The following is a 26,900-nucleotide window of genomic DNA, read 5'->3' as shown; positions in this document are numbered from 1 at the left end:
TTTAACTTTTATACTCCATTTATCAGGCTGGGCCTCTGATACAGGCTTATGTCAGAAACATTTTTTATTTATACTTGTTGCTGTTTTATTCAAAGGATCCCATCATATTTAAGATCATATTTTTAGCACGTTTACCCACTGCTGTTTTCTTCTCCTGTTTGCTGTGTGTACAAATCCAACATTTTCTCCATGGTTTCCTGTTGTCAGATTCCCTGTACAATTGTATAACTTTGTTATACAAATGAGTTTATATAATCCGATTAATCACAAACTGGTTACAAACGGTGACAGGGTACTTTGCGCTCTGTCTTCTGTCTTGGTCTCTGTCTTCTGTCTTGGTCTATTAGAGTGACTCAAAATCTTTTGTTATTTTACTTATTATTGGCTATTAGATAGAAAACTGATGGTAACTATCAAATATTGACAAATGAGAAGCTTGGACCAGAGGGTTTTGTGCGTTTTTGGTTCAATATATTCACAAACTAATACTTTCAGATACTGCATAGCTGGGGAAATAGTAAAACTGACATGATTTGATGTGTATGTTTGAAGTGGTGTTTTACCAAATTATTTCCATTTTTTCACCATGTTTCAAGTAGGGGTTGAACCGATTAGTCGATTAGTGCTGTGCCATGACGCTTTAAGCAGGAAGTCCACTAGTCGCAGATCATGTGACAGTAACAACATAGATGCCTCCTAGAAGACAGGTGATTGCAGCAAACTAGCAGCGGTTCATCAAGCGTGTGGAAATACTTCACTAAAGATGAAGCGCAGAATATGTAAGTTAGTCCTGAAATAATAATTATTTTTTTAATTAATTAATTTATTTGATAGGGATAGTGCACATTAATGAACATCTATTCAGACATTAATAGACGTAAACATGCCAGATTATAGCAACAATGCTAATTTGCATCCGCAGGTAACACAAAAACATGATAAGGCATAGGACAGGGCAATAGATCAAAATAAGAGCACATCACAAGACGGTACAGTACTAAGAACATAAAAGTCAATGGTTACAAGATTGTTTTGAAGGTTTGTAATGTGGGACACTCTCTTATGGAGAGTGGAAGACAGATCTTACTGGCCTTTACAGAACGCACCCAACATGTAATACAATATTTAATGTGTGATCATCATTGAATGTAAAAACATTCGAGCAGCACCATGTGTTATGAAAGGTGGTATTTGTTTAAAATTGTTGAAATTGAATTTCACTGTATTAGATAATCTTTTAATGCGGCTCTTGAGATTGCGCAGCTAAAGTAAAACTGCAATGCACACTTATCTGAAAAGGCATCAGGAACGGTCCAAAGCAGTCAATTAACAACTTCACCAAATGTGCGGTGAGGTCCTAGCTCCCATGCTCCCTTGCGTCTATGGGTGAGACTTCCGGTATGAACCGGAAGCGGCGTTTTTACATGCTAGCTTTCAGCGCTAATCCACTTTCTCCGACTACTACGAGATGTAAACCATGTGGGAACACCAGCTATCACAGCTCAGACAAGACGACACTACAATCCCGCTGCCTAATAATATAGAGGGGTAGGAGGATGACATGAAGAAGTGGCCAAACATAACATACAGTAGCATAGTTAGCTATTTTCGTAACTGCCGCTTCGGACGGGGAGGCAATGAATAATCTAAGCTCTGAGGCGCATCAGTACACAGTAATGGTTGGACGCGTTTTGTTAAAAGAGATCGTGGGACACAATCTTATTTACCTTAAAGCAGACGTAGAGTGCAGCCAAAGTCTTAAAGTCCCTCATCACCGAGCCTGGGTATTAGTGTCATCATCGGGTGAAATACATACATCAATAGCACTCCGGGCGTCACGTGACTTTTTTTTTTTTTTTTTTTTGACGCCGCCATATTGGCAGGAATATTCTGAGGAAAAGTGTATGGCAGCAGCGCTGATTTCAGGCCGTCAGTGTTTACTGAGCACTTTAAACGGATAGTAATTGACCAGTACAAGGCAAAACTCGACAGAATATATATCAAGGACCTCATCATGCCCCAGGTGTGCTTTTTTCGAGCATTAAAACAGCTGGCGCAGACAATGTTCCTGACCTGCAGTATCCGTATATTCCTTGGTCCTACTGCGGAGAGTCACTGAAAGCATACAAGAGCCTGGAGGGGTAAAAAATGGACGCAGTCAGGCTTCTCGATGAAAATCCAGCTTTAGAGTTTGTCGCTAAAAACAGTGTCGTCATCACTGGAAGGGTAAGTGTCTCTTCTACACAGATAACAGCAACATAATGGAACTAGCTAATCACTGTGCTAAATGACCTACATTGAAGATTTTTTTCTGAGGAGGTTCATGACAGTAACACAACTACAATAACAAGTAACTGTTTAATCCTGAATTTCTTTCTCATTGTGAGTTGTTTTAGTGCTGAATGAGCAACACCCCTTTGTAATCCACGTTATAAACATTAGCCTAACTTGCCTTTATGAACAGCATCTGTTGGACAACGTGTTAAAAACATGCTAAATAAACAAGACATTACACTTGGAAAACTCTGGATTCTGTACCTGATACAAAGTGATCGCTACACAAGCCAGATCCGTTTCTTGAGGGATCCCATTGCTCCAATTTCTCGTGTCTATGGTAATCCACATCTGCCATCTTGCGGGATCTTTGGGAATCCTTCAAAACGATTCCCCCTTTGCTTGTCCCCGACTATTCTGGCATCCTGGGGCACGACAGTTGTCAATAATTTTTGGAAGTAACTGGTACAAGGACAAGTTAGTTCGCTGGTCGCAGTTGTGCTTGTCAACGAATAGTAATTCGAAAAGTGCGCTTTCCTGCCAATGTGATGGTGGTGTGATTGTCAGTGCAGGGTGACGTCTATGGGGCCATAGACGTCAGCTACTGGAGCTCTGTTGGCTGCTTCCACACTAACTGGTGACGTTACATATCTCAAATGAGCATTCTTTACACACGTGTAGGTTGACTGTAAAAATGATCAAAATGACTGGAATCATACATAAATTACATTTATATCACAGACCAATGGACAAATATGGTTTATTTTATCAATAGTGAAATTTATTTTATCGTCACTGACCACACGTCCCTCGAGAGAAGGAGGCTGCAAATCAACAATTTGATGGTGGATTTCATTGTCTAAAGTTATTAGACCTTTAGCTGCTGTACACAGAAAAGGATTCGGAGATATACCACTTTTTTTATTACATCATATTATCTTACGACACTTTGTGAAGTACTATTAAATGCTATTGACGGTGGCTACTTAGGCTAAACATATTCGCAGGTGCGCGTACAGTATTGATAAGCTCATGTGTTTATGCTGACTTCTGTTGTGTTCTGTTAGTTGACATTGTGGTTGTAGAGCCAAGGGAGAGCAGCATTTAAGAGTCTGACTGACGATGTTTATGGTGTTACCGTGGGCTACAGCCGACAGTAGCCTGTGTTCAAGCTTTAATTATCTTGCAGAAAAGCCTCCGTAGCTTTTGTGTGAATCCCTACAATATTCATGTAAAAATATAGATTTCAGTGTCGCAAAGCATTACTTTCTACTGTGTTTTTATCAGTGATGTCATCGACTAGTCGACGTCGACTTGACTTTCACCGCATATTAGTCGACTTTAAAAAAGTAGTAGTTCATCCCCTAAGTAGTGACCACCTGAAACAACAACATCATTTCATCATCAGTGCATTAATCTAATTGTTTAATGTTTACTAGTCATTTTAGCATGTCCATTAATACAGCGAAGTCATGCCGTATTTCCCTGGAACAGTGAAATTCATTCCAGCTTCTTAGATTGTATACCAGGCTTTGATCATCTTTGATCATTGGCTCATCTCTGATCACAGACTTCCTGTCTGACAGGAGGCAGCATGTGAGGCTGGGAAAGCACATCTCAGTCTCCCGTACCATCAGCATGGGTTCCCCTCAAGGCTGTGTCCTTTCTCCTCTGCTCTTCTCCCTGTACACGAACAGCTGCACCTCCCGTCACGAGTCTGTCAAGCTCCTGAAGTTTGCGGATGACACCACCCTCATCTGGCTTATCTCAGATGGAGATGAGACCGCCTACAGATTGGAGATTGACTGCCTGGTGACTTGTTGCAGCTGTAACAACCTGAAGTTGAACGTTGCCAAGACAGTGGAGAAGATCGTGGGATACAGAAAGAACACAGCCCCACTCCTCCCCATGATCCTGTGTGACTCTGCAGTCAACACTGTGGAGTCCTTCTATGTCCTGTACACTATTATCTCCCAGGACCTCAAATGGGAGCTGAACATCAGTGCCCTAATCCAAAAAGCACAGCAGAGGATGTACTTCCTGCAGCAGCTGAAGAAATTTAACCTGCCAAAGACAATGATGGTTCACTTCTACACTGCCATCACTGAGTCCATCCTCACCAACTCCATCACCGCCTGGTATGATGCAGTCTCTGCTAAGGACAAGAGCAGACTGTAGCGTGTCATTCGCTCTGCAGAGAAGGTGAAAGGCTGCAGTCTGCTTCCAGGACTCTGAAGCGTGCAGCTAAGATCGTGGCTGATCCCCACCACCATCAAAATGTGAATGTTCCGGTTGTTGTATATACGTATGGTTTATATATGTATTTTTTTTTGTATATTTGAGTGTGTACATATTTACTAGGGCCGGGACTCGATTAAAAAAATTAATCTAATTAGTTAGAGGCTTTGTAATTAATTAATCGAAATTAATCACATTTTAATCGCATATAAATATTTGACCTGAGAACAGTGAGAAGTAATTTTTTTCATATGGATTTTTAGTATACCATTGAATAATGACTGAAATTTCCCATCCACGGGGCCAACCAAAGCGGTCTCATCAGCTTCTTCGTTCATGTTCACTGTGGTTTGTTGTTGTCTGAAGTAATGAACGCTAGTTGGTGCTCCAGTATAACCAGTCCGCCGAAACTCATCCAGTGAGAAACGTTCCGCGGTGCAAAAATAAGTGTGATTAAAATGCGTAAAAAATGTTTAACGCGTTATTTTTGTGTAATTAATTAATCTTAATTAACGCGTTAAAGTCCCGGCCCTAATATTTACTATTGCTATTTTATTTTATTTTATTTGTTTTTTTTATTTATGCATACTGTGTGCACCAACACCAAGGGAAATTCCGTGTATGTATGAGCATACTTGACAATAAAGTATTTTCTGATTCTGAAATAGGCAGCGTTGGCAGAGCTACTTGGTGAACCACTGTAGCTGTCCAGAAAACTTGTTTGCCAGCTGGGAACATGCTCAGCCTAGTCACATTTGCTCTGTACTTCATTTAGTTCATTAAATAGTTACTGAAGAGGAGCCAGCTTGTGAGCTCAGTCGAACACTAGGCCTGTCACAGTTGTAACATAATCACCTGATTGTAGTTATTTGAACTGTCAGCAGTCATTTGTCTCTTCACCTGCAAAAAAAAAAAAATCCAGCTGAAAACAGAACTGTCACGTTTCCATCACTATTTCCACATCCTGGTTTAACTGGAGTGCAGTTCACCAAACTGATGGTTGACCATTTTCTGGTGTCGTGCCGTCAGTGACGTCTGTCTGAGGCCCTAGTTTGGGAGGTGTGTCCCTGCCACTTTGGTACTAGTCGGGCAGCTGTCTCTAGCTTTTCTGCCAACTGAGCATGTTGAATCAACAAACAATTCGGTGAGGGAGATTTGTCTGATTGGCTGTTGAGCTTAGAGAACCAGCATGCGAGAAGAAAAACGTGATGAAAGTTCGAAGGGCACACTTGTCTTGTTCCATATATATTTTCACAATAACATGATGATCTAGAATGAATAAACTGAGGCCAACTCTGTACAACGGTTCTCTTCTTAGCATCCTAGCCTCCCAGCTAATAGTAATGAGTAGATATTCAAATATGTGCCAGCGGGTTATTGGTTGTTTTATTTTTTTGCAGTGTGTTCAAGTGAGGGTTTTTGGCACAAGCTCAGGTAACTAGATTTACCATCACAGTCGACCTTTGTTGGTAATAGTTTTTGGATGTCTGCTTGATAACCTCCTTGTCATTCATGTCTTTAAACCATGCCTCTTCATAATCTACAGTATGACCTTCTGTGTTAGCAGTGTGTGTAGTTGTACAGCACAGTGCTGTCTGAGTGCTCACAAAATCCGTGATAAGCACACTCAGACAGTCTGGATAATTCATTGACTTAGACAAAGTCAATTACAAAGCGGTGCCTGTGTCGGTTCTGTGCAACCTTTCTCTCTGCAGAATTATATTAAGTGTAGACTGTGTTCTACCGCGTGCAGCGCACGTCTCTCTTGTATCATTTGTGTATGATTGCAGAAGTTGTACTAAGTAAGTGACCTCTGGTTTGTTGATGGGGAGTTGCTGGGATCCTCCCTCTGGGATGATGAATGGCTACAATAACTGTCTGTCAGCAGCTGAGGAAGGGAGAGCTGAGGAGGCTGACTTATGTAGGGGACTCTAAACTATAAAGAAAAGGAAAAGTGGTGGAGTAGTGTTCATTCATTCATTCATTCATCTTCTGTAAACGCTTGTCCTGTGAAGGGTCGCGGGGGGGCTGGAGCCTATCCTAGCCGTCATTGGGCGAGAGGCGGGGTACATCCTGGACAGGGCGGCGGTCTATCGCAGGGTGATGGAGTAGTGTATGCAACAAAATGTATAAAGATATTCAGATCTTTGTTACATTTGCAGTAAAATAACAAACAAACTATAATCTCTTATTTAGCGTTGGCTTGGTTTTTGTCCTGTTTTTGTGCACTGTGATATGTAGGACCTTCATATTCACAGATGCTTCTATGTCTAAACTATACATTCATTCAATTCCTGTCAAGTTCTAGACTAATCTCAGTGTGCCCACCCACAATGTGGAATTTTATTTATTTTATTTTTTTACAAACATTCCGCAAACATATCTTACTAACCTTTATTACTGTGAGAAAATTAGATATTTTATTTATTCCAAATTTAATGAACACAGTACAGTGAACACCATGAGATAAAACAGCTATTGCTCTTCTATTTATAAAGATGGAACTGTGCCTTATCCGTTAGCATTGAGGTAATTTGGGAGAATTTCGAAAATGGTTGAGCTGCACTGTTTTATGGCAGTACTGTATTTGCAGGACTATCTCGGTTTGCCATCTGGTCATATTTAAAATAACTGCTGTAATGGATTCATGATGAATTCCTGCCTCTTGCAAGGGACTAGTTTGAAGCATATTTGTAGCATATTACTAGTAAGTGCTGGCTTCCCTATTCATGGGAGGATGAATCCCATTTGTGGTTGGGCGTCAGTGGACTCTTGATGGCATTGTTCCTCCAGACGCTCAGAAACCAACCTGAACTGATGACATGATGAAAAGCTAATCGGCAGCATGTCTTTGTTTAGTAAAAATGCAAGAAATTACCAGTACAATGTTCAAAACTGAGCCGACACAGGCTCAAACTATCTGGTAATGGACTGTTTTTTTCTTTCACTTCTCCCCATGTGTTTTCTATGACACATTCTGGGCTTTCTGAATTCATCTCATTCAATTCAGCTTTTCTTGTATTGGTTTTTGTGGTTGCCACAGTCACAAATTCAGCCATTTTTAGGTAGCCAGTAGTCGTGCGAATTCATGAAAAGGACAGCTTCCCCTTTGTAATTCGTGCTTACACAGGGTGGCGTGGAGGCAGCTAATTGGTTAAGCTACACGTAAACACCAATTGAGATGGACAGATGGACGGAGATCAGACAATGCCAGCAGAGCAGAGTCTTTGTGTCGTTGCACTTCCATTGAGTCCACATAGTTTACATGGTACTGGATAGCACCATGCAACATCTGCTAGTGAGTCACCGAAGTGGAAAGAGGTCTGGTATTCCCCGAACATCTTTCTTCAGGGAGCATCTGTGAACAAACAGATTTTAGTAACCGATAAGGGAGCTAATTTGTTTCACTTGCACGATTCTTTCACACCGTCTGTGTTAATATACAGAGTGTGAGCAGAATGCATTATCAGCCCTACCTCATGCTCATGGTTTGAAGAGTATTTTTGTTGTATTATGTAATCTGTAAGTCCATTAATAAGTGTGTAATAAGTGTATATGTTTCTTTTTCAATTTATATTTTCTCTGCACCTTCCACATGCTATATATAGTGCAAACTTGAGTTGGATAGTTGTTAATGTATGTTTTTGTATGTTAATGTATGTTTTGCCTGAATATGACACAAAATAGCCCCATATAACTGTGAATAGAAAGGTTGGAATGTAAATATAAAAACCAAGCATATCATTGTAGCAGAAAGATGAACAGGGAACTGCAAACTAGTTCTTTTCCATCTAGACAGGAAAGGTTTTGGACAACATTTTGTGGAAAATGAGACCAATGACTTATTTAAAAGTAAAGGAGGAGGTTGTTGGATTTTTTTTTAACCTTCCTGGGAGAAAGGCACTGTTGGAAATCATCGCTGAGGTTGGTTTAAATGAAGCTTGGGCAACAATCATATTGACCTGGCCAGATTCAGGGATTGATACTCCTTTAAATGTTAAGAAGTGTTTTCTTCCTAAGCTCTCCAGGCTTCTCCGTACCCCAGCACTCCTCCTTTTACAAGTTAGATAAAAATAGAATAAGGTAAGAGAATGGAATGACTGGAATAAACTCCAATGGGAGGGTTGCTTGTAAATAAACAGATGTTGCATAAAAATGTAAGGAAAGCATGTGAGGTATGGGTATACAAACTCCTCCCTTCCCATGACCATGTTTACCTATACCCACACAATCTTTAAATGTTTGTGAAAGCTCGTCCGATTTTTGGAGTTCCTCCTGCAGTGGTTTAAATGCAGAGCTGGTCATCTTGATGTTAGGACTCTGGATGTGAGACTATTGTGTTTGAATCTGTTTGACTAATAACTATTGGATTTGATCATTAAGTGGCTTGGTTGTGATTTTAGTTTCAATACATATAATTTGATATATGGAAATTAATTGAAACTTGTTTTCATTTTCCTCATTACGTTGTTCTTTTTATAACACAGGCACATAGTTAAACAGGCCTAATCATTCATTCATTCATTCATTCATTCATTTTCTAAAACCGCTTGTCCTCTGAAGGGTCATGGGGGGCTGGAGCCTATCCCAGCTGTGGTTGGGACAAGTCGCCAGTCTATCGCAGGGCGTCCTAATCAGGAACACAAATCTTAAAATGACAGGTTGAGAATCCTATTTATTCTCCAGCCTGGTGCCCAGCTACCCTTCTAATAAAATCTATGCTGCAAAGTAATGAGTCATCTTTCCATATTTCTAAGCATGTTTTAATTTACCAAGAGCAACCAGCAAACATACCACACCGGCAAGACTGTAAGTTTGCCCTGATTATAAAATGAATCCCTTTTTTCCAACAGCCGTATTTGACGCAAAAGATATTTTGAGGACAGGAAATAATGAGCAGGGAAAGTTTCTCTGAAAGGAGGTGAGAGTAGAGTTGTTATGATCAAATTACAGAGAAAGACAAGGCAAAAAACACCAGTGGGATATCCAAAATCCGGAATTTAATGGAGAGCTACAGAGAGAGCTATAGAGTCTTTTTCAAGATTGAAATAATTGATTAAAAGGGTGCAATATGGTGTTATGAATTTTAGGGTTGATGAAGGGGTGGCTGTGGCTCAGTAGGTAGAGCAGGTTGTCCACGAATCAGAGGGTTAGCGGTCCGATCCCCGGAATGTGCTGAAGTGTCCTTGAGCAAGACGCTGAACCCCCAGTTGCTCCTTGTGCGTGGCACTGGTGTGTAAATGTGTGTGTGCTTGTGTGAGCGAACGGGTAGATGTGTCTGTGACTGTAAAGCGGTTTGAGTACCAATAGGTAGAAAAACGCTATATAAAAACAAGGCCATTTACCATGACACTGTGATATCCACACAGCTGTGAATTAAATCACAAACCAAAAGCTCAAACACAAAGCATAAACATTTCCCACGGAGTTAAAGTTTCTCAGTTTCAATGGAAAATACACCCAGGTTGCCAAACAGTGCAATAATTTGTAGTCTATACAGTGTTTTTCATGCTGCAAGCCTGAGTCTGTATGTGAAGGTGTGAGACGCACTGTGCAGCTGGCCATCTGTGGCTGGAAACACTCCAGCTCTGGTGTGGTGGTACTAGTGGCTCACTGTGGACCAGGCAGCAGCAGCAGCTGTTGTTTCTCAGTGTCATTGTAGTAAAGAGTGCAATTCAGGTAGACAGCTTGGAGGGAGAGGATGGAGGTGGGTTCTGAAAGGAGATGTCTTAACCTTCCCACCCCTATCATGGGAAACAGACAGAGGGAACTATTGATGTGTTGAGACTCAGCCATGAGCCACGTCAAGCTTATGAGAATATCTGCCGTGAATGATTAATGATTACATTTAGAACTGCTGTTCTTCCTTTGCCTTACCATCCTCCCCGCTGCACACCACCCCGCATGCCAATAACCAGCCATGTGGGATCATTGCTATTCTACATGCTGTGCGTCCTGACTGATCCACTCTCTGCATAGAGAGAGTTTCACCGTTGCAGTGAGGTGCTGGCAGGACTGTATTAGCACTATGTGGGAAAATGTACACTGGTGAATGAAAGCAATTATCGTGCCGTGTAAGGCTTAGAATCTAGTTTTGACATTGTATGATTGTAATGGTTAAATACGAGCCAACAAGGGGTGGAAGGGATGAACTTGTCTGGAATTTTATTACAGCCACTTGTCAACACAATGCCATCTGTCCTGTGTGTTGCTATACAACATCTGGATAAACAGGAGGTTTTGCAGTGCTCAGACAGTTTTAAAACTGTTAATCCTGTTTTATGTTCTGCTCCATTATTTGTAGGCCTAAATACAGTCACTTTTGAATCTATTCACCCCTTCACTTTTGACACTGTTTATTTTAAGGTAGATTATTAATTGGATGGCACTGCCAATTGCAGAAACGTGTGCGGTTTTATTAGACTTGAAATATCTAAAATCTCTCATTAAAAATACCTAAATAAAAAGGGGTGGTTTAGGGTTTAAAAAAGTCTGACAGTTTAGGGTCCAACTGTGGCAAACTAATTTGGCTGGACATAGTTCACTGTCACAGAGCTTCAGAACCCATGCAGAGATGTTAGAACATATCTGGACTTTATGATTGAGTAGTTGAGTTAAAGGCACATGACAACCAGCTTGGAGTTTATCACATGGCATTTAAATGACTCTGCACCCACAAGGAAAACAATCCCTTGTCTGGTAACACAAAATGTTTTGGGGAGAACTCCAAGCACTGTGCCTGCCCTATACACTGAAGCATGGTGGTGACAGAATCATGCATGAATCGATCTCTAAATATCCCTACCAAGACCCAGACCATACTGAACACCTGTGGAGGAAAGCTCATAGACATAGAATATGAAAGGATCTGCATCCTCTACCTGCTCCATCGGACTCCCTTACACTTGGACAGGGGGAATGCTGAGGATCACGTTTTTTGACTTTTCCTGCACATTCGGCACCATCCAGCCCCTGTTAATGAGGGACAAGCTAACAGAGATGAGAGTGGACTCACACCTCACCTCCTGGATAGTGGACTACCTCACTGGGAGACCTCAGTATGTCAGGTTGAGGAACTGCACATCCAGGACTATCATCAGCAGCAACAGACTGTGCTCTTCCCTTTCCTATTCACCCTGCACACCTCGGACTTTAAGTACAACACAGAGTTATGTAATATGCAGAAGCTCTCAGATAATACTGCAATAGTGGGGTGTATCAGGGATGGACGAGAACAAGAGTACAAGAATCGTCTCTATTTTCTTAGGAAACGATCGTTTAATATCTGCCGGAAGCCGCACGATATGTTCTACTAGACAATCTAACTCCATTTTGTCGTTGTGTGTGCAGGATCCTGGCCACTGTGGGGGCTGACTTTGATCTGAGAACACTTAGGGCGGTGAGGGTATTGCGGCCCCTCAAACTGGTCTCCGGCATCCCAAGTAAGTTGACTTCTCATTTTAACGCTCACAATTCTGTCACATTTACTGCTGACCACTGATAATAATAATAATAATAATAATAATATGAACACAGCACATCTCCAGATACAAAATAAGTTTTTAATCAGTCCACAACAGTCTACACCAAGTCCATGATATTTTGTATTATGTTTGGACCATGTTGTCTTTTTCAGGGAGATAGAATGACAAACGGTACCAGACTTGTTCGTTTCTGTTTATTATGATGTTATAGATACAGCATGTAACCATGATTTATTAATGTTGATTAAGATTGAGAGGCTTTTCTTTCACATCTGTTCTTTTATGATAAGTCACGTTGGTTCATCTGCCTCTCACCTGCTGGTGCACTTTTTCAAAAGCTTGTTTTTCTTGACTTTCTCCAGGTCTTCAGGTGGTATTAAAGTCAATTATGAAAGCTATGGTACCGCTGCTGCAGATTGGCCTGCTGCTCTTCTTTGCCATCCTCATGTTCGCCATCATCGGCCTCGACTTCTACATGGGCAAGTTCCATCGCACCTGCTTCAGGAATGACACAGGTATGCATGCTGGCCTTATTTGCTCTGAATCTTAAATTGATAGAATCCTAATCTAATGTCTTTGTTGACAGTACTGTGCTGGTGGAGCCTTTCTGTATTTAATTATTTAGTGGTATAAACCTGATCATTGTGTTCCAGCTGTCAAAACATTTGATTGTAGGATAACCTACTAAGTGTTCTGCTAAGGGGCTTAATTTTGAAGAGACTTGATCCCCCCAGGTCCTGACAGATGTTGTGTCTAATGAATAAGAAGATGCCCTACTTCTATGGTTTACACCAATTAGCCTCAAATTCCTCCAATATATGTAATGTGTGATGACAAAAGAGACTTGTGACAGGACTGCATCATAACATCACAGCTTTGCCTTCACTTTCTTAACAAAAGATGATGGCAAACAGACTGAGGACTGTGACACACCAAGCTGATGATTGGCCGTTTGCTAGAGTCACGAAGTCAGAGCTAAGCATCTGTGGCCCTAGTTTTGTCAGCGAGTCCTGTACTGTTGCCAGTACTGTGACTCCTTTTGGCAGCTTTTAGCCAGTTTGCATGTTGAATCGGCAGTGAAACAAGTCACAGCTCTGTCCCTAGCCTCCCAGCTAACTCTTTCGGTTTCCCCTCCACATACTGCTGCTATATGAAGCTGTATCCTTTCACATATATGCCAGTTGGCATTCGTCGTAGTCTGTGCGATGTGTTCAAGTGCAGTTTTTTGGTTCTCTTGATGTCGGTTTGGCATGTTGGTACCTTCAAACAAATCAATTTAAAGTGCACATAAGTTGAAAGCAAACATGAGATAAAATGCAAAAATTATTAACGAGTCCTACATTGGCACCAGACATCTCTTCAATGTGTAATTCATAATTTTACTATTATGTATGCCGTAGTAGTTGAACCAGTGTTGATGTATTCTGCATTTGATGGTATATTTATGCCTTAGCACAGGAGGAACATACATATTTCATCCACAGCTTTCTCTAAAAAAAAAAAAAAAAAACTCTTCAGCATGTTTCTGTGAATGTGTGCATTTGTAGGCGAGCAGGCAGAGGATTTCCCCTGTGGCCTGGAGGCACCAGCAAGGACCTGCGGCTTCGGGACCATGTGCACGGAGTACTGGATCGGACCCAACTTTGGCATCACCAATTTTGACAACATCCTGTTCGCTGTTCTCACCGTTTTCCAGTGCATCACCATGGAGGGATGGGTGGACATCCTCTACAACGTGAGTCCACAACAGAATACATCTTCCAGTCTTCATGCTGTTTGAAGAGCACAATGCCGGTTATTGGCTTAGGGGAGCGCATGGATGTGGTTTTAGATCATACATTCAGTGTGGTATACATTCAGTAGGGTGTACAGTATGTCTACCCTGGTTACCAGCATCACCAAGTCAAGGGGCTCCAATGCCGTACTGACTGATGATTGTTTCTTTGATTGCAGAAACAGTGTGTATGCAAGTTAACGCCATCTGTGTTTCTTACTATGTGCTATATGTAGTATGACACATTTAAGAGACTTTATTCTAGCCATTCCTAGAGCAGCTACATGTTCCTTTTTGTTACAAACTTGCTTTTATCCTGACAAGAAGGTGGATAAGATGATCAGCTTCCTTAGTGGCAAGATCCGCCCTACAACATGTTGAGATATTTGGAGGTCAGCTCCTCTGTGAACCTCTGTAACATATGGTTACCAGAACATCATATCAGTTTAAGAATGAGAACACCATCCTCCAATATCCGTTATACTGTAAATAGTGACAGAATAATTACCACGACAATGACAAGTTGGCAGTTGCGATTGGCACGATGTTATAAGTCAGCTTACTTATATATGTCTACTTAGTCCAAAACTAAAACTGCACTTGGAAAACTCTAGCTCACACCAAAAATCATAACTGCAACTTTGATCTTGATGTGAATTACGTACAAGTAGAAAAGTGGCGACAAACATCATGTTCCCAGTAGGACCAAGACTAAGATAAACCTCATGAGGCACAATTTCCATTAGATTCTTTCATGTTGAAAGCAGATATTTCAGTCTTTTGAATAGCAATAGTTACCTTAGCTTTACCCAAATGTCATTACTGCTCAGAACAATGAACTAAATATTGCCAGGAAACACATTTATTTGCCCCACATGCAGTGGATTAGCCGTATTAGTTGTGCATTTGGATACCGGTGAGGGCGCATCATTCGGTGTCAAGAGAGGGACAATTGTTACATTTCTTACTTAAATAAAAATTTTCGTAAAATATTTTGTGTATTACCCAGCCTCAGACGTTAAAACCAGGTCTGTCACTGTAAGTGCCAGGCTGTCCTGTGTGTCAGTGCTTCGCCTTTCTTCCTGACTTCTTCTTCCCCTCCAAGCTTTCCTTGGAAAGATGATTAGAGGAGAGCATAAGAGCCTACAGAGGATGACTCACACACAGCCACAGCTCCCATTAGGACCACAGCACAACCGATTTGCTGCTAGCATGCAACAAATCACAGCTCCTTGCCATTTACATAAGAGTCAGGATGATATCAAGTTGGGGAAACAATTACACAATAGGTTAAATTATTAAACAGCTGTGGTGGGAAAAGAATGTATGTATAGCAGGGTACTTGTTCTTCTTCTAGCAGGGCTGAAAGAGGAACAGAGTAGCACAGAGAGGGAGCAAATTAAAGTAGTGGTTTAGTTGCTGAGAGCATGAAGTGACGGAGTAGATAGAGGATCCTGCTGAAATGATTTTAACAACACCTGAATGCTTAAGTGGTCTCTAAACACAGAAACCCAGGCTCTGGTGTCTAAGTCCTTAACGTACCTTTCTATGACTTCAAGGATGGAAATAAATTATACAAACATCTTAAAAACAAACTGAACAAAGTCAGGTGTATTTTAAGTATTGTAAGTTTTACCATATCAGTTATTCTGTTGGTTATCTATATGCTTGAGACATTTGCTCTATCTGCCTCTTGATGGTGTCAGTCCAGGGTTCAAGATTACTCCTTTAACCATCATCATCCAACTTTTCCTGTCTCATGGATCCCTTATATACATACCGGTCCATACCGGTAACATGCTCTGACCATGTGGGCCAACCTTGCCCTTTTGGTGGAATATGATTGGTGGATTCTCTGATTGAATTGTCAAGGAAAGAGTGACGGCTGTCTCAATTCCTGCCGCTGTGGGACCAGGCTGTGTCCTCTTCATCAGAGTGGCCATCCATCATGGCCAGGCAGGGTCCTCATCTGTCTCTGCCAAAGCTGTGACTCTCTGATGTGGCGGGGCAAAACTTAGACTGTCACTTTCTCATTAGAACACCCCCAAAACCTCTCAGCTGTTAGCACTGGCGTCTGACAGGTGCTGTTGCCTTTTCATGCTTTGTGCAGACTTCATGGTACTACTCTGGGATGCATCAAGCCAACAGTTGTCAGTTTTCCAGTAGTGGCTGTACCTCTGCAGTTTCAAGGACACAGTTTAACCTTTCAGAAACAGGCTTGTATTTTTAAAAAATACAATAGAAAATGAAATATGGGGCCGTTCATGTGAAGAATGCATTCAGGCATGTAAATAATCTGGTGAACAATTATGCTTACAGCCCAGGACGAGGCCTAAATGCCACCTGTGCAACAACTGAGTATTGACCAAATAAATAGCTACTATGTTTGCGTCTTGGCTTTTAATTTTCTACTGTTGTCACCCATCCGTGATTCACATCCTGTTAAAGAGGACACTCTTAGCTTCATCAGCCATTTCCGGTACTCGTCAGGTCTAGTTGGGGTCAGCATAACTCCCTCCTCTGACTCTGGGTCCACTCACCTGTAAACAGTAGGCAGACTTTCAGATGCTATCAGACAGAGCTCTGGGGAGCAGGATGTTTACAAGGCAGCCAGAGCGCAGCAACGAGATACAGTGTAGGGCATTCAAGAGCATTTGTTATCCAGCAGCTACAACCACTGTATCTCTCTGTCTCCTCATCACGCTCACAAATATACTGTGTTCCTTCCTATCATAATTGTTGAGGATGAGAACAATTACATATAAGGATATTGTTTATCAGATAAACAGTAGTATATGAAAGCTGCCAGTGACCAGCAATCTTATTTCATGTCTGACATACACATAGCTTATTGTGTTTGTCAGTAGCTGTTACTTCTTGGCTTGTCTCCAGTCTCTCCGGCAGCATGGGTGTGGTATTGCCGTTGAATTGATGGCTGTCCTCAGGCTAACACTTTCAGGGGCAGAGCAGGGCTGCTAATGGCTTTTCTATTGCCTTGCTCTTTCTCTTGTGTTAGCCGGAGTCTGAGGCAGCTTCACCCCGACACCAGCTAATGCACTACTACACCCAGCTCTCTGCAGCCACTTCCAGCAGCTCAGAGCCAAATAATTGCTGATGATTCCACCTTTATAAAACACCACCTTTTTGTAGGGATTCACTGGCTGCAGTTTGGCATAGATCACACTACCCTTCCTCTGTTACTGCCTCCATTTGACTTTCTTTGTCATCAAATGAACACTGGCAGTAGCTGAGGTCTAGGAAAGTTTAATGAGAGAATTACCAGAAGGGATATTGCAGCCTTTTAACCAGTTAAATATTGTATATGCTTGCAGAAATTATATTTCTGTAAAACAAAAAAACATTCTCAGGTGCATGTAATGACCAACTGAATTACTTTTTGGGATTTTTGTAAATGAATTGCAGCGCCTCAGTTTTTGGAAACCATTGCCAGGTTTCCAAGCGGTGTTTGGGTTGTTGGTGGGCACACAAAGCACTCAATAATGACTCGATTAATACATTCATATTTTCTTAAATGCACAAAAAATTATATAAAATATTAGCCATTAATGAATTTAAAAAGTGCAACATAAATAGATATTTACATTTGCATGTGTATTTATTTACCTTTATATTAATGTTTTATAATATAAAATATGTTTTTAACTTTTACTTTATTTATTTATTAATTTCTCCATTTGTAAATGCATTCATCAGTTTGTTTATGTTCTTATTTCATGGTATTTTTGTCCCTATCTATAGTCTTTCTGTGCATTTGTTTGTTTTACAAGAGACCATTTTTGTTCTTTAAGCTGCATAATGCCTCTGTTCTATGGAAGGAGCAATTATAGTGCTTGGCTTAAAGACTGTTATGAGACTATTCCTTTATGCGAGAAAACAATGAGCGAATGTATGGATACAAAATGAGAAATTAAAAAAGTCTTCTGAATGAGAGGCAGGTATCACAATGGGGTTCAGCAAATGAGTGCATCATGAGACGATCCTGCAATTAAATTAATCTCCTAGAGTAATAATGTGAGCTTGAGTGGCAGCTCTAAGACAATCGGTAAACATTAATACAACAGAAAGCCCACAGACAGGGTCGAGATTCCCAGTGGGGAACATGAGCTTCTGATTGTGACTGCTGATTCTCTCATTAACTGCTCCAACAGCGAACCATGCAGCCAACCAAGAACACCTCTCCACTGCACCAGCCACCATACCTGTTTCATCGTTTTGTTCTTTTAGGGAAAATCAGTGATTTTACACTGGAGACAAAGTAAATTAGAATAGGATCCATTATAGCAGTGAAACCTAGCATTTCTCTCTTAAGCCCTATTCTTAACCTCACAGCTGCATGATAAGGGAAACAGACTCAGCACTTTTCTCCCATCAGCACTTTACTTATAGGTCCGGAAAGGAGTGGATGTTTTCTGCAGGCCATCAAGATGCGAAGCTGTAACGCCTTTAAACCTACAGAGTCATATGTTTCTCTCAAAGTACTCTGTATAGGCCAAAGGTATTGTACTGTATGTGAGCACTTCTCCCTGTATTACCTGGATCTCTAGCGGAAAAATCTGAAATGTGGCATTGAAGAACTTGACTGACTCACACAGAATAACTGTCCACCACTCCATCTATCATGCCTAGAATGAATGAGCAAAGCCTTATTACCCAACACCAGTAGCCTGGAAGCCAGACCAACTTCCGCCACCCATAATTTTCTTTGTGGTGGAAAGTTTGTCTGGTCATTTCCTGATAACATTTGAATTTACAGTAAAGGATTACTCAGAAATTGGAAAGACATTTCATTACGGTAGATGCTTATCTCATGATGCTGTAATAAGGACTTAATTCCTTCATTATTTACCTCAGTGCCATGTGCCAATGATGTGGATGACAGCAACACAATTTACTCCTACACAAATAGATTATTTTGTCGATAGCATTTCAGCATCGCTTAGTACAACAAGGAGGGTAGCTCCCTGGTATAATTCACAGTTGCGCAGTCCGAAAGCTGGAAAGAATTTGGCATTCCACTAATTCTGAAGAAGCTCACACAGCTTAGAAAGATAGTTTAACAACCTATAAAAAGCTCTCAATAATATTAGAACAGCATATTATTCATCATTAATAGAAGAAAACAAGAACAACCCCAGATTTCTTTTCAGCACTGTAGCCAGGCTGACAAAGAGCCACAGCTCTGTTGAGCCATCTATTCCTTTAGCCCACAGTAGTAATGACTTCATGAGCTTCTTTACTAATAAAATTGTTGGCATTAGAGAAAACATTCAAGGCATCCTTCCTCCAGCTGTCAAAGATGTAAGTACAGTGGCATTAGAAACTTCTGTAGGACCTAACCAATATCTGGAATCCTTCTCTCCAGTAGATCTTCTTGAGCTCTCTTCAACAATTACAGCATCTAAACCATCAACTTGTCTTCTAGATCCCATCCCATCTAACTTTCTCAAGGAGGTTTTTCCATTAATTAACACCTCCATATTGAACGAGATAATCTATCTTTATTAACAGGATATGTGCCTCAGTCTTTTAAGACTGCTGTAACTAAACATTTACTTAAGAAAACCTACTCTAGATCCAGATGTTTTAGCCAACTATAGACCAATTTCCAACCTTCCTTTTATTTCTAAAATTCTAGAAAAAGTTGTTGCTAATCAGTTGTGTGACCGTTTAAACAGGAATGGTCTGTTTGAAGAGTTTCAGTCAGGTTTCAGAGTTCATCACAGTACAGAAACAGCTCTGGTTAAAGTTAGCAACGATGTCCTCATGGCTTCAGACAGTGGACTTGTCTCTATACTTGTTTTGCGTGATCTTAGTGCTGCATTTGACACTATTGATAGCAATATTTTACTACATAGACTTGAAAGTAAGATCAAGATTAAAGGAACTGCATTAGACTGGTTTGAATCCTATCTGTCTGACAGATTCCAGTTTGTCCATGTCAACAATGATTCTTCTATTTATACAAAAGTAAGTAATGCAGTTCGTCAGGGTTCTGTGCTAGGACCAATACTCTTCACATTATATTTCCCTTAGGCAATATTATTAAGAAACATGGCATAAACTTCCATTGCCATGCAGATGACACCCAGCTATATTTATCCATGAAACCAGATGAAACTAATCAGCTGGTTAAGCTCCAAGCATTCCTTAAAGACATAAAAGCCTGGATGACCTGTAATTTTCTACTCTTTAACTCAAATAAAACAGAACAGTCATTGTATTTGGCCCTAAACATCTCAGAGATTCATTATCTAATCACCTGGTGTCTTTGGATGGCATTACCTTGGCCTCCAGTACTACTGTAAAAAACCTTGGTGTTATATTTGATGAGGATGTGTCCTTTAATTCCACATAAAGCAAGTAACCAGGACTGCCTTCTTTCACCTGCGTAATATCATCAATATTAGGAACATCCTGTCTCAGAGTGATGCTGAAAAACTAGTTCATACATTTGTGTCTTCCTGCTTGTATTACTGTAATTCATTACTGTCTGGCTTTCCAAATAGCTCTTTAAAAAGCCTCCCATTGATTCAAAATGCCGCAGCAAAAGCATTGACAGGAATTAGCAAGAGAGATCATATTACTTCAGTTTTAGCTTCTCTTCATTGGCTCCCTTTAAAATCTAGAATAGAATTTAAAATCCTCCTTACATACAAGTCCCTTAAAGGCCTAGCTCCATCATATCTTAAAGACCTCATTGTACCATATCATCTCAACAAATCACTTCGATCTGAAAGTGCAGGCCTACTTGTGGTTCCTAGAATTTCAAAAAGTAGAATGGGAGGTAAAGCTTTCAGCTATCAGGCTCCTCTCCTGTGGAACCAGCTCCCAATTTGGGTTCGGGAGGCAGACACCCTCTCTACTTTTAAGGTCAGGCTTAAGACTTTCGTCTTTGATCAAGCTTATAGTTAGAGCTGGACTGAACCATCCCTTAGTTATGCTGCAATAGGCCTAGTCTGCTGGGGGTGGATGCACTGAGCATATGTCCTCTTCTCTCTTCTCTCCCGCACCAAGCTCCTTCCTTTCATTTCTTTTCTCTGGCACCCTGCTCCTGTCCTCTAGTTTCTCATCTAGTTTCTTCTCTATTACTAGTCATGCAGTTCTGGGCTGGGTTCTGCTCAAGGTTTCTTCCTGTTAAAGGGGGGTTTTTCCTTGGCACCGTCGCCTTCAGGCTTGCGCTGGGGGTTTCAGGCCGGGTTTCAGACCGGATCGTCTTGAGACAATTTGTATTGTTATTGACACTATATAAATAAAATTGAACTGAAAGTTGGTGTGGAAAAAATATTTAACATATTTTTTGCATGACAGATCATTTCAGTAGACCTTTTTTCAATGAAATGACAAGGCATAGGGAAACAACTATTGCTTTAGTATGTTTACTGTGTATTCACTCTCCTGTAATTCTAGTATAGTAAATTAAAAATTTCTTGCTACTGAGAAATGCGAAAAAACATTGTCACTTTAGGAAATTCTGAATCTTATTTAAAAATGAAACTGTATGTTTGTGAGGTATTTTAGAAGTGTTACATCTTCATGAGATACTGATAAGTTCAAGGCTGGGAGCCACAGTAGGAGGAGGGAAATCAATACATTCTGAGAAATGGACTTGCATTGTTGGTTTTGGCATTTTTGTGGGATTTGTTGAAAAGAACAAATGTATAGACATAATCCTGCCTTATCTCTTCATCCAACTGCACCACCAAAGCAGTATTAAGTCCTGTTCTTTGTCTGTATGTTTATGTGTTCAGGCCAACGATGCCTCAGGGAACACGTGGAACTGGCTCTACTTCATCCCTCTCATCATCATTGGTTCCTTCTTCATGCTCAACCTGGTGCTAGGTGTGCTGTCAGGGTGAGTACAAGCTGTGAGCATGGTCTGAGCAGAGATTTTCAGAAGATGCTCCTCAGGTTTAACCAAACTTTATCTCATTATCAACCAAATGGGAATGCCTTTGCTGAAGCTAAAATAAAATGGGAAGCTTTGCTTTGTTTTGTTTTTTTAATCCTTTGTAACTATTACACTAGGCTGTACAGTTTTACTAGAGTCAAGTAGTATTCTGTAACACTCATATGTTCACAAGGATTCCAAGCACAAACACAAACACTCCACGTTTGAATTTGCAGTTTTAAACAATGCCAAAACAGCATGCCAGAAGGGCTGCATGGGATGCTCCGTCTGTGGCACTCCAGCAGTAATATCGTTAAGTCAACTCTATATTTGTTAAAACTGATGAGGAGCTTTTGTCCACGTTAAAGAAGAAGTGACGTTCCTCTAAAACAATATAATTACATAATTTCACAAAATTTAGAACAACTAAGATAAAATAATCCTTTGAGATGAGATAAGATAATCCTTTATTTATCCCACAGCTTGGAAATTTGCAGTTTTGCAGCAGCATACAGTTTAAAGGACAGTGCACACAACAGATAAAAAATACTGGGAGCAGGCTTGGTTGTACAGCCTCACAGCGGCAGGAAGAAAGAACCTGTGGTAACGCTTCAACACAGAGTGTGGGCAGCGCCTTCAGCAGTTGGCTGCTGTAACGGTGCCATGAAGGCAGTGGGACTGGTTTTCCATGAGGGTGACAGTTTTGCTATCGTCCTCTGATCCCCCACCACCTCCACAGGCTCAAGGGGGCAGCCCAGAAGAGAGCCAGCCTTCTTCACCAGTCTGTTTAGTCTCTTTTTATCTGCTGCTGAGATGCTGCTGCTCCAGCAGACCACTCCATGGAAGATGGCTGATGCCACTACAGAGTCATAAAAGGTCCGTAGCAGTGGGCCAAAGGACCTGAGTGTCCTATGCAGAAAAATCACCACCATTCTTCGAGGCAGTTATACCTCCAAGATGCACCAGTACCAGTTCTAACCAATACCAACTTTACAGTATGCAATTGATATTGTTTTTATTACCTTTTATGATACTTTTGAGCCACCATCAACTATGCACTACACGGTGACTTGCCTGGCAGAATCCCTGTGCCTCATACATAGTCCTTGTGGGAGCAGATCTTCCCGACACTAAAATGTTGATGGTGACAGTCATTATGTTTACACTATACTGTTGTCATAGAAACAAAAAGCCCTTTTTGTGATGTAGTGCTCCCTAGCATCCTGGCAGTGGAGAAAACACTACATGGATACATGCCCTAGCAGAGGTCCAGTCATCTGACAAACATACTCTTCTAATTTGATTGCAGCTCATTTCAAGTTCTTCCACGCAGTTCTGAGATCAGCTGGTCCTGGCGGCACTGATATAAAATTCATGAGGTTTTATTAAAACATAAATTCACCTGATTGTACAACTCTGTGGAGCAGTCTTTACACTGTACACTGTGTTCATAACCTGACAGTGTAATTCTGCAGAATACACGTTTGTAAAGCAACACAAATAGCAGACACTGAGTTGCAATTGTGTCATCACCATAAGAAAGAGCATCATGGGAGAGGGCTGTGTTGTTATTGCCTCTTTTGTAATATTGCTGCACAGTTTTTATCATCTTTCGCAGCTCTCACCATCCACTAACCTGCAGAATATTATCCACACGAAAACCATGAGAGCAATATATTTTTGTAGAAGTTTGGGTGGGTGGATGGAAACAAACATTTTTCATACAGCAAAACCGCAGGAAATAAATCAAAAACAAACTTTCACATAACATCTTCATTAGAGAAAACAGAACTTCAAAATTTCTCATATGAGTTAACCTGAATATGTATAAATAATAGTTTATCACAGTGTTGCAGCTCATTGCTCAGCTGTGGCCCCTTGGGTTTACCATCACTGCTATCAGTTCCTGGTTTTGTTTTTATTCTTTGGCTGCAGGCTCAAATCAAGCCTGACTGTGGCATCAATTTATGGGGTATCTGCTCAACGAGGTGAGCTATTAAAAAAGAAAAAGATTTAAAATGAAAAACACTCCAGTTGTTTGTTACTATTTTTCATTTTAGTTAAATACGAAGAGCCTCCTGGATATGGGACACAGACAAAAGCAGTAGTACATACAATCCACTCTGCTCCACTTTGCCATTTTGGGTATCATTTGAAACAAGAGAAACTACTTTTTTCAAAGATACAAAGCATTGCATGACAAACACGATGCAATTATTTTCTGCTTACTGACAGCAGTAATATGGAGGCAATATTTATTTTTTTATGGATTCTATAATGTGCACAATGGTAGAACTTGATCTTGTACAAGCTAAATAGACTGGTTGATGCTTGAATTTGTGTACACATTACATCCTGTATTATTGTAGTGTTGTCTTCAGATTCCCTTTCAAGAGGTAAAAACCCAACTTGGCACACTTTGGGTACTTTGATTTTCCAAATTGCCAAAAGGAGAGTCTGTTTGGTAGTATTTTTACCAAAACCTTTTCATAAACTCCTGGTAGAGATATAGTCAAGGGGTGCTGAATGCATTCAGTGGCATCTCTGGGCATATCAACTCTGTGTTTTCTGTGTAATCTATATGAGAAATCTTAGGTGTAAATTTCTCCTTTAATTTAACAGAAATTAGTTAGGCATAGTATCAGCTACAATGTTACTGACATTGGGAATACATTTACTCAGGCTTTACCTATCCATAGAGACCAGGGTTATGTGTGTGGACCTGATAGTTTTCGAGTTTTTCCTGATTTATTTTGACTATATCTTTTTACGTGAGCTTCACCTCCCAGCACCCTAGGGTTTAAGAGGTTGATGTTTATTAGAAGTAAATAAATCTTTGACTGAAACAGTTTCTATACGTCTATAATTATGCATGAGGCCTGTGCAGGACCATTAATATTTGCAAAGTGCTACTTGACAAATAATGATAATAATAACTTCATAATGATGGTGAACTCTGGCCTTTACCACCTGTGGCAAATCATTAATTCCAATTCCCAGTGAGTCGACTGGCTCACAGACTTGCAAGATGAACTAAATATGCAAGACTTTATCCTTTGTTGGAGAGGTCACTTAAAAAACCAGAGGCTTAAATTAAGAGTATAGCCACTTCTCCAGACACCATTAAGGTTTCATTTTTGAAATAAGCCACAGTACTCCATGTTCCACCTGACTGCTCTGTCCTTGCTGATAAGGTAATGTTTCTCCCTGCTGGTGTGAAATCTACTGTACTTCCTCACTGTGTTTCTTTTGGGAATCAAGGTGGAACACTCTCAAAGACTTTTTTTTTAACTTATTATTCCTGCAGCTACCTGCAGAATGAAATAATGAGTCTCAACTTTTTCTTGTTTGCTTAATTTTGGCAGCAATTAATTAGGTGCCATTGGGATAGAAGTTTGATGAGTAGAGTGAATAAAATGCAAAATCAGCACAGCAGAGCCATTAATGTGTTTGCTTCACCTTGCAGGCATTTTTATGTCCATCATTTCCCTTCCCCTTTTTCTGTGTTATCTTTATTCATGCCTGTGCGTAAACTAAAGCTCTTAACTGCTTCGTACAAGCTGTGAGCAATTTGGGCTTTACCAAAAATTATATGGCTTAGCCATGTATGCATTTGTATGCTTTATCAGCATATATGATTATTTGTAAAAACAAAAACGTTTCAGTATTTATATATAACGTTTCATAATCGGATTTAATTTTTATCGAATCACCTGCAGTTTCATCTCCTTCCTACGTCCTTCTAGAGGTTAATTGCTATTCTCTGCTGAAAGATATCTCATTAGGTATACAATAACAATTATGTGTTTTCAGTCTCCCTTCAGTCTTCAGTCTCTATTCTCATAAGAAAAGCTTGTTGCCTTTCTGATAATCTTACCTGGTGTACCACAAGGCTTAGTTTAAGATCCTCTCTTCTTCTTGCAACATATTGAATGATACACATACATGATACTTTAGAAGTGGGTATACTCAGTGGTTTGCTACTCTTAAATTTTTTTTTTTTTCTGACTCCATTCTTGTGCTGTTGTTGTCAGCTGCTGCTGCCATTAATCAAAGTGTGTGAGCTTTTTTTTGTATGTATGAGAGTTTTATTTGATATTACATCTTATTTTCTCTTACCTGTATCTCTCGGTATTCTCCACACATTCACACACGTACTGTACATTCATACTGTATAAACACAGAGAAAGACAAACACTTTAGAGGGCAGTTAGCCTTTAGCCACCCCCTCTGTAGTTATTGTATCATCCCTGTTTCCTGCTTTCTCCACAGAAGTTGTCAGATGGCTTTACAGTTACTGGGGAGGTGGAAGGTCACTGATGCTGTCTGGCAGGGCAGTGTGGGGGCCATGTCATTGTTTAAAGGGCACGGCCTGGGCTTCAGAGAAGGCGGGAGAGTGGATACATGCAGGGTTGTGAGGCAGCAGACCCCCAAGGTAGTTCAGGGCCATTCACTGAGCTTTTATCCCATCAGCGTGGGCACAGTGTGATGAGAAGTGACTGTGATCAAAGTTGAATCCACTTTGCTACAACTTTCGAACCACCGTTTAATAAAAATGTATTATGGTCTGTGGAGGAAATCTTTTTTCCCACAGTACGATGGGTGGCCACTGAATAAACATGGCAGCATGGCCAAATTGGCTATTTTGTACAGATGTTTTTAAGAGCCCAAATTCAACTAGAACATTAGTTTTCTGTCCTAGAAGTAAGAAAAAGTCATTTAAAATCCCACTGAAAATATGCGAACACAGACTTTGTATAGAGCAGGGGTCACCAAGACGGTGCCTGCGCCTGGTCGCCTGCAGGGACCATGTGAGTCGCCCGCAGGGTATGTTCTAAAAATAACTCCTGTCGCCAACGAGTTCCTCTAAAAATGTTATTAATTGTGTTGCTGTTCTTTTTATATCAGTTACACTTGCATTAATGTAGAGTGGAACATGGCATTATTTAATATAAAATTAAACCCAGGAGTTAAAGGCAGTCTTTTTACATGAGACCAGTGAAGAAGTCAAAAGATCCAAGTGAAGCATCATTTAGCAAAACGGATGTTTTTAGTGAAACACCATGGCGACGTTAAACTCAAATATTGAAATAAAATGTGAAAATTTTGTTCTAAATTTGGGATTTATTCTAAAAGTGTAACAGATGTAATTTTATGTTAAAATTCTACAGATTTGTACAAATGTGTTATGATTAATTTAAATATGTGAAAGAAGTTTTTT

At 40.4% G+C, this 26,900-nt stretch overlaps 1 protein-coding gene across 1 annotated transcript in view; it reads left to right on the top strand.

Annotated features, from left to right (window-relative positions):
• The window catches only part of cacna1ba (calcium channel, voltage-dependent, N type, alpha 1B subunit, a), a gene marked incomplete at its 3' end in the record, with an annotated part of 117,421 nt that overhangs the window by 31,385 nt on the left and 59,136 nt on the right, over window positions 1-26,900 (top strand). The window contains exons 4-7 of the mRNA XM_084551414.1: window positions 11,863-11,954; window positions 12,359-12,511; window positions 13,544-13,731; window positions 21,540-21,643. Coding sequence (XP_084407540.1) covers window positions 11,863-11,954; window positions 12,359-12,511; window positions 13,544-13,731; window positions 21,540-21,643 — 537 coding nt within the window. The remainder of the gene's footprint in view (window positions 1-11,862; window positions 11,955-12,358; window positions 12,512-13,543; window positions 13,732-21,539; window positions 21,644-26,900) is intronic.

The sequence above is a fragment of the Chelon labrosus genome (genome assembly GCF_963514085.1).
Source record: "Chelon labrosus genome assembly, chromosome: 9".
Classification (NCBI taxonomy): Eukaryota; Metazoa; Chordata; class Actinopteri; order Mugiliformes; family Mugilidae; genus Chelon; species Chelon labrosus.
The sequence above is the reverse complement of the archived record's forward strand: the minus strand, read 5'-3'. Positions and strand labels throughout refer to the sequence as shown.